We start from the raw sequence: 9,947 nt of genomic DNA on the forward strand, positions 1-9,947 counted from the left end.
GCCTGAGGCGGACAAAGAGCTATTCACAGGGAGACGTTAGATCTTGGAGATTATACCAGTTGACAGAATAGTTCAGGAAATTAATGACTTTCTTAAATAGATAACTGACACTAATTAAACTATAAACATCAGATTCTCTGATGTCGGGGCGACAAAATGATCTAACTTCAGGCGCGATCAGAAGCTCATGGATATTCTCAGGGAACGAAACCGATGGGTATCGTTTGTCCTGGCAGACTCAACACTCACTTACTTGACACGTCTTATTAATAATAAGGACAGTTGAAGCGTTCAACACCACTCACAATGGATCTTGAATGTTTCAACTGTAAACAGACATATCTAAGCTGACTCTAAACCAGGGTGTTCTCTCTCACATTCAAATTCATTTTATAGAGAGGTTGGTTTCAGTAAGTCAGAGAAAATGGGATAACGGAGGACTGAGGTGTCTTGAAGTGATGAGAAAACGGACTCCTCAGATGGAGGACTCAAACGAAAGCCGAGTTACATGTTTTGTGGGCTATTGAGCGTAATATGAATCATTTGATTTTGGCGCTAACTGACGTGTAAGACCGTGGTCATTACAATACCACCTCCAAAGTCCTGAAGAAAGCCAAAGAAAATCCCCTCATGCAACCTATATACCTCAATCTGAGTGAAGGATTATCTTTCACAATTCTAACCAGTATTATTCATGCACACATCAACAACATTGCAAAACCAGGATTCTTTGGAAAAACGACCAGGGAAATGTTTGCTGCAAACAATCTGCCGGAGGTGAAATTTCCAGACGACGCCCCCTCAACAGAAACATTTAAAATTGTCACCGAGAATCACCTAGGAATAACCGAACCACAGGAGCACACAACCAAACTAGTCACAGAAGAAAACGTCATGGAAATAGACCCATCAGCCAAGCAGCCACACCACACCACAAATCAGATTCCACAACTCAGCAAACAGAGAAACAACAACCTGCAAAAGCTGACCCAACCAAAGCGAAATCAAGAAAAGAATCCTACTCCGGCCATCGTGCCCCCCATCTTCACCAACCAATGTGCAGGCAGCAGACCTAGGAAATGAGATCGGTATCCGCTTCTACTCAGTCAACACACCACCTACAATAACAAATGATAGACTTCTGCAGGAAATCAAGGAAGGCACAGTCAAATTCACCTACGAAGATGTCAGGGTAAAAGAAATCCTACATAGACCAAATGGTAAATGCAGGACTAATAAACACCAAATATAACAAAATTGAAAGAGTAGATATAACTAAGTTTAAGAAAATCAGAACGGGATTAAAGGAGGAAAGGAATAGACACTCGCCAGGAGACACACGAGCCAGCAAACACCCTACACCAAGTTCTCGGGATTCACGACTACTCAAAACAAATCATTAAAGATAATTCAACACAACGTCCTTGCCTGGACTCTGGCGAGGAAAACAGAACTTACTAACATATACAGCACAATAGACCCAGACATCATCCTTATCAACGCACACGGGCGAAAAGACAACGAAAAAATAAAAATATTTAATTATCACGTCTACCAAAAAATATCCACGAAGAGTTACATGACGGGATAGCAATAGCAATAAAAGGAACGATTCAACACAAAATACTGTAATTGACAACTTCCAAGGTAACTTCTTGGCAGTAGAAATAAACACCACCAAAGGATCAACAATAATAGGAACATCATACCTACCATTCAGAAGACCAATATTCCCGACAGGCGACCTCCTAAAACTTACCAGGCGAAACAGCCCGGCTTACTTCCTAGGCGACCTGAACTCTCGACACCCAACCCATGGACATCACAACAGAAACCCCGCTGGAGTTGTACTGCACAACCTAATTGAGCAAGGCAGCATTACACACCTAGGCCCAGACTTTCAAACATTCATAACACCGGGAAATTCTGGGAATCCCGACATAATTCTGACAAACAGACACCATCATTTTCACACACACATAAAACCTGGACCCGCCAGCACCAGTGACTACATACCCATAATAGCAACTATTTCCACATCTCCAATACAAATTCCCTCGACACCAAGATATTCATTTAATAGAGCAAACTGTGAAAGTTTCAAAACAGCTCTCAACACCGACGAAACATTAACTCTCCACAACAAAAACACCAACGAGATCGATACTGCCTTAGAAACCTGGTATTCGAAAATCACAATAGCCATGAAAAATAACATCCCAAAAACAACATACCGCACACTACCACATGCACAACTAACACACGAAGAAAAAATCATCCAAACCAGGTTCACCAACCTACATGAATTTATAAAAACATATGGCTGGAGCCCACACATCACTGCATTATATAGAAACCTTAAAGAAGAACTACTGGAGAGATGCAAAGTAAAACACGACGAGAAATGGAACCAGCTAATAGCCAACATACAGGCAGACTACAGAAACCCAAAAGCCTTTTGGACTAAAATAAAAAATCTCATGGGAACCAACTCAGAGGAGAGCAGCTACCTTATAGACAACAATGGCAAGAAGATTACAGAACCTAAACTCAAGGAACCAATATTCAGAACATTCTGGAGCAGCATCTACCAAATCACGGATCAGGACAACCGAAACTTCTGCAGAGAAACAGAACACGTGGTTGAAACACACTTGAACCAAAACACAGACAAATGGCAACAATCCAGGACAATCAACCTCAACACGTTAGATAATGACGATCCACTAATTGCTCCAATAACTACACAGGACATCACAAAAACAACTGCCAGCTTCAAGAATAAATCGCCAGGAATAAGTCAAATAAACAAAACTGTGTTGCAAAACATACCACCACCAATGATCAAACAGCTTGCAGACATCTTCAATGCATCAATAGCAACCGGAAAGGAAAGAACCCAACTACAGACCCATTTCTCTCCTCGAAACACCTGGCAAAATCCTTGAAAAAATAATAAACCAGAGGTTAAGAAACAACCTAGAGTATGAAGACAAATACAACCATAGACAACACGGCTTCAGGAAAAACCGAGGCACCAACACTGCAATAGCCCTAATATATGAAGCCATCGCAAATGCAGCCACCAACAGAAATCAATGTAACATAGTTCTCAGAGATGTCAGCAAAGCCTTCGACAAAGTATGGCATGAAGGGCTCAAATACAAGATCATTCAACTCAACATGCCACCCAACATCACGGCTCTCCTCTGCAATTTCCTTGACAACAGACAAGGCAAACTCATCATCGACAACTATACAGGTCAAAACTTCACCCTCTACAGTGGAGTACCCCAAGGCAGCAACATATCACCAACACTATACACCATATATACAGCGGACATGCCCAAGCCAAGAAACTCAGAGTACATTGCATACGCAGACGACGTCACACAAATTATACAATACCCAGGGAAATCAAAACAAATGATGGCAATCAGAACTAGCCGAGAAATAGAAACCATAAAAAATTACGAAAGGAAATGGAAAATTAAAACTAACATACAAAAACTGAAGATAATTCACATAGCTAAAACTAGACCATACCCAATCATAGTCAACAATCAAAACATTTCATACGCAGAAAATGGGAAAATCCTCGGCCTCAAAATCACAAGGAACGGCATACTACCACACATCACAGAAAGAATTGCAAAAGCCAGGGTCCAACTAACTAAACTCAGAAGATTCCGCAAATTAAACACCAATATACAACTACACCTTTACAAAACACAAGTCAGACCACACCTGGAATATCCCCCAATTCCACTAAACACTATAACAAAATCAAATAAACTCAAAATACAAGCAGTCCAAAACATAGCCCTCAGAAGAGCAGCAAAACTCAGACCACCATATACAAAAAATTCCAGCGAGCTACACACAGAACATAACCTAACCACAATCAACATCACAACACATAATCAAGCATTAGCAATATGGGAAAAACTACAAGAACTAGAAGACCCCATATTCCAACAACTAATGCAAGAAGACAATACCAGAACACACAACTGGTGGACAAAGAGCATAACATTTGACACCACAGAACCAGAACCAATATACACGAAATAAAAACGAAGAATACTTAAAGGACACGGAGGGCCCCCCTCCCCAAACACCACAATCTGGCTTAGCTTAGATTAGCTCGGCTTCCCTTCCCTTGCTGTAGTGGACATGGACTGCTGGCATGGCAGATTTAACCTTGTCCCCGCAAGGTGGACAGCCCACCTGCTATCAATCTCCCTCTTTATTTCCCACTTCCCAACCTTCACCTTCCTCCTACACCGTCTTCTATCTTCCTGAGCCAATAGGCTCTCTTCTCTCCATCACATCGGATCGGATCGGTTATGCTACTACTTGTCTGCCACCGAGACGACCCTACTTACCTATAGAAGTCTTATTAAAATTGGTTAACAATAGTCACCCTATGTACATCTTAGGAGACTTTAACGCCAGACACTGGATTTTCGACAATACAAATAATAACGCCGTGGGTAACGCCCTTAATCAATTAATAAGCCTAGGGAAAATCAATCATCTAGGTCCTAACTTTTCAACCTGGATAAATCACAATACACAATTGACACCAGACAGAATTTTTACCAACAACAAAACCTTTTTCAATTATCATATAAAGCAAGGACCTCTCACGGGCAGCGAACCATCTACCAACTATATGCAATATATACCTTAGAGACACCTCAACCAACCCCCTTTAGCGAATATGTAATGTTTGCTGATGATATCACTCAAATAGTATCATACCCAGGGAAATCAACCCAATTTATGGCACGCTACACGGCAACTGCAATAAAAAAACATAAATGACTTTGAGAAAAAATGGATAATCAGGACAAATAAGAACAAATTCAAGATAATACCAATAGCCAAGATCAAAACAAGTCCAGTAATAGTCCACCATGAACTATATCCATGCGACACTGAAGGCAGAATGCTTGGACTAAAACTAACAAAAAGAGGATATATAACATATATAAAAGATAAAGAACGACAGGCAAGAATAAGACTATAAAAAATAAAACGAGTTAAGAATCTTAGCATAAATAACAAAAGAAAGATATATATAGCCCTTGTCAAATCAATTATGGACTACCCACTCATCCCATTGACCACCCTTAGTAAAACGAGCATTAAAGGTTACAAACAGTACAAAATATAGCCCTCAGAGTTATTTATAACATAAGATATACAGACCACATCAATAATGAACAGCTACACAAGAGAGCAAACCTCCTAGCAATCAATGTAGATATACACAACAAGGCCGCAAATATTTGGAACAAAGTGACTGAACTTAACACAGAAACTTACCAAAACTGGATAAATAATATAGATAATGAAGGAATCCAAGAACACAGTTGGTTTAAATCAGCCAGGAAGAAAGTAATTGAACTATCTCCTACCCCAATATACACATAAAACATGAATAGAGAGAATAAAAGATGAGAGTGACCTATCAGCTTCATTAAGAACCTGGCAGGCTTCTCCAAACGGGTGTGCTTTAGACTAACACAACTAACACCTAACTAACACATTAGAAAAAAAAATGTGACTACCCTCCCAGCCACACAAGGACTTGGGAGAACTCACTAACTCCACCACAGTAACATCACCTACATGACTCTGACCTATATATACTGCTAATGAATATGATGTATTTCTTTGTGTATGAACCTCTGCCCTGCGTGGCAGTGAACAGTAACATCACCTACATGACTCTGACCTATATATACTGCTAATGAATATGATGTATTTCTTTGTGTATGAACCTCTGCCCTGCGTGGCAGTGAGAAGTGATACCACTCTCAGTGTCAAGACCTGACTGAATTACTCAGAATAGGCAAACTGTACTTCAAGCTTTGTCAATAAATTTGTTAAACTAAAAAAAAAGGAAAAAAAAAACCCACGAAGTAAGAAGTATAATGTATAATTAGCAGCACCATATAAATAAACCAATACTAATACAAAGCTCTGACCACCCGAAGGAGCAAACAAAAAAAAACAATAAAAGAAAAAAAATCGATAAGATGAAGCGATCTGGTTGAGCCCAGATTCTTTCTACTCCTACAGTATTCCAGTTTCAGCACTTTTCTTCAATTCTTAATAATCTTCTTTCACCTCATAACTCATGACTCCAATGCCAATACTGGTTCCGGACAAGAGATCCCCACCTGCGCAACAAACAAGAAACAAAAAATAAAAACACAATGAACAACGAAAAACACAGAAAACTTACCATCATACAACACAACGTCCGCAACTGGGAAATAAATAAAAACAACCTTGCAAACACATACCTCAGCGTTGATCCGGATATAATTTTAATAAATAGTCACGGCAATTCAAATTCCAAGAAAATAAATATATTTGGATATACAACCTACCAAAGAAATAAAACAGAAGAATTAAATGATGGCGTGGCCATTGCTGTAAAACACAGACTCAAACATCAAATCATCGACGATTTCGAGGACGAATTCCTGGGAATCAAAATCACTGCCACATTTGGAGAAATAGCAATAGCCACAGCGTATTTACCGCCAAGAAGGAACTACCTACCGGCCCCAGATTTAATAAAACTATTGAACTACAACTGCTCAACATACATAATAGGAGATCTGAACCCAAGACATCCAATATTCGGTCACGGAAACAGGAACAGGGTAGGCACTGCACTGCATACCATAATGAACACAGGGAAGATGATCCACCTAGGACCACACTTAACCACATTCATTGGCATTAACAAAACAACAACCCCAGACAAAGTCTTCATCAATAACAAGGCTTTCCTGAATTACCATATAAAACAAGGACCACTAACTACCAGTGACCGCATCCCAATGATAATAAAACTATCTACAAGCCTAATCCAAGATCCAACAACCCCACGTTTCCAAATGCAAAATGCAGACTGGGAAGGTTACAGGAAACACCTAGAACAAGTCAATATCCCAGATCTCCAAGGCAAAATACTAGAAGATATAGACAACGAAACATATACCCTTATACTTAACATCAAAAAGGTAATGGAGAACAACATACCAATCACAACATATCGAATTCTACCTCACATCAGGACAACTCATGAATTGCGAATGGTGTACATCCAAAACTATCCACCAACAACAGAGCTTATTAGAAACTTGAGGCAAATACAACAAAAGCTAAGAGATGAAAGTCTGGCAGTGCACCAACAGATATGGAACGAACTAATAAACAACCTGGATACCACAAGAAATAATAAGAACTTCAGGCAGAACGTAAACACAATTATATGAAAAGACAAACCCAACAAAGGACATATAAGACCAAAACTGAAAAAAAAACTCTTTGAAGAAAAAGACATAGAATCCGCATACAGGAGAGAATGGAAAAAAAAAGTATTTCAAATATCAGAAGAAGAAAATGAGCTAATTTGACGAGGAACACGAGAATCATATCGGCAGAGAGAGAGCTGAAAAAAAGAAAGCAGGATAACCCCCAGACCATGTGTTGGACAAAACCAGGCTCAACACAATAGAACCAATGACAGAAGGAGAACTGCTAAACTACATCAGACACACTAAAGAAAAAGCACCAGGATTCACAAAAATCACAAAAAATATGATTCTATACCTACCCAACAACTGCACACAAGGCATCCTTGAAATATTAAGCTCAGCATTGGCAAATGGATACTTCATTGACCCATTCAAAAACGCAAAAATCATATTCATACCGAAACCAGCCAAAGACCTCACACAAGTAATTAACTACAGATCGATTTCTCTACCTGAAGTTATAGGAAAACTATTTGAAAAGGCAATAAACATTAGAATCAGAAAAAAACAGGAGCGAAAACGGACTACTAAACCCTAGACAACACGGTTTCAGTGAAAGAAAGGGAACACATACTGCACTAGCCATAATCACGGAAACGTTAGCCAACAAGAAAGCAGAAAGAAACCAAGTCAACATTGTATTAAGAGACGTTAAGAAAGCGTTTGATAAAGTATGGCACCTAGGATTAAAATTTAAACTGCTTCAGTTAAATCTTCCAGATCCACTAGAACAAATCGTCTGTGACTTCTTGAACGATTGCACGGCACAATTACAAATCGGCAGCTATATAAGACCACCCATAGAACTGGAAAGTGGAGTACCCCAAGGTATAGTGTCCTTTCACCCACGCTGTACAATATCTATACAGCAAACCTACCAGAACCAGCTGCCTACAGTGAATATATAAGTTTTGCAGACAATATCACACAAATTAACACAAACCCTGGCAAATCAACAGTAATAATGTCACAACATACGGCCAACGCAATAGAGAAAATCAACCAGTACGAAAAAAAGTTGAAGATACAAACCAACATCAATAAGTTCAAAGTAAGACCAATCGCTAAAAAGAAAACAAGACCCCATTATAGTAGATAATAAAGTAATTCCATATGCCATAGAAGGCACTGAAGGCACTGTCCGAGGGCTGATGATAACAACAAAAGGCTATAAAACATTCATCACTGAAAAACTAGTGTTATGCATGGCGTAAAGTACAGTGGTGCGTTGCGCTGTGGATATTGAAATATTTTTTTGGCATGCTACCCTTACAGTAAGTAATGTAAATAAGATATTTTTTTGTAATTGTGTGTGAGCAGGGCTGGTACTTGATACATTAAAACAATTTTTTTGTGTATGTAGTTATTTTTGTCCGCAGTGGTGGACAGTGGGAGCTGAGAAAGTGGGTAACATTAGAGAGGGTAGGACCGTTAAACTGGAGGGATGGTGGTGTGTGGTTGAACCAGTGGCAAGGTGAAAGAGAATCTGAATCTTATGTACATTCACCTCAAGGCCGAAGCGTGCCTACGCATCAGCATAGGTGTTCAGTAATGGAAGCTGCCGACACCTTTGTTCCTGCCTGGAGTCGTCTTATGTTGAAAAGTCCCTTCATCCGGTACTGGATATCCACCCCTCCGGCTAAATTAGCGCTGGTATACGTAAGGAAGCCAGCCAAGAAAATGGAAAAGAGAGTTGGTGCCAGTACACATCCCCGGTTTACCCCCAGATGGATGGGGAACTCAGACTGGGTGCCATTTATAGTAAGTTTTGTCAGATCAAGCCAAGCCAGTAGAAAAACATACATCTATGAGGATATTGTTTATAAAATGTGAGTATGCATTATCGCCTCAGGGGCTATTCTTGATACTACACATGATGTTACTGTCTATATTTGTCATCAGTTCTCTGTTATGGAAGCTTTGGTCTTGGCGGGAGGTGTAATGACTGTTTATCAGACCACAGCTTACAGCCCAGAGAAATACAACACATATAACAGTAAGTAGATGAGCAGGGGTCCACCCACATAAGTTGACACACCTTACAGTGACAGTAAGACCTGACCCAGGCGAGGTCAATGACAAGGTACCTGAGCTAACCCGGCGTTATGACCGTGTTACTAAAAAAACTACACCTGGGCAAACACCCGCTGTCCAGATCTAACTCAAGGAGAGGTCACGGTCTCATTGACACAGAGTTCTCACCTCCACGAGATTAGCTTAACCCGGTGACATGACCGAATTACACAAATCAATACACCTGCCACCTGACCAGACACACCCAGATTAGTGACGACATCTTCCGCTCACGTCAATATAAAGGCCCTGCAGCTCCGTCTCAGGCTCATTAGCAGGGAAGGAGCCGACAGGTTCTCCCCAGAGGGAGACTTCTCCTCCCCAGCACCGAGCCCCAGCTAGCAGAGTCTCCCACAGGAGACAGAGCCCAGTAACAACTGCATACAGCTTCCCCAGCCGCTGGGCCTCCTTCAGATCACACGTGAGTGTTTGTCTGAGCGATCTAAGGGTGAGTTACTTACGGTGGGAAGTGTATCTATTTCATGTTTGTGTCGAGAGTCAGTGTCTAGTAACTTCGATCTATTAATG

At 40.4% G+C, this 9,947-nt stretch overlaps 1 protein-coding gene across 1 annotated transcript; it reads left to right on the top strand.

Annotated features, from left to right (window-relative positions):
- Positions 1–1,184: 1,184 nt before the first annotated feature.
- Positions 1,185–8,174, top strand: LOC121855190 (the record flags this gene model as incomplete). Its single annotated transcript, XM_042350060.1, has 4 exons — positions 1,185–1,192; positions 2,084–2,707; positions 3,024–3,262; positions 8,067–8,174. Coding segments are annotated over exons 1-4 (979 nt in total), but the record flags the coding sequence as incomplete, so codon positions are not given.
- Positions 8,175–9,947: the final 1,773 nt, after the last annotated feature.

Source organism: Homarus americanus, unplaced genomic scaffold (genome assembly GCF_018991925.1).
Source record: "Homarus americanus isolate GMGI-L3 unplaced genomic scaffold, GMGI_Hamer_2.0 scaffold45749, whole genome shotgun sequence".
NCBI classification, from domain to species: domain Eukaryota; kingdom Metazoa; phylum Arthropoda; class Malacostraca; order Decapoda; family Nephropidae; genus Homarus; species Homarus americanus.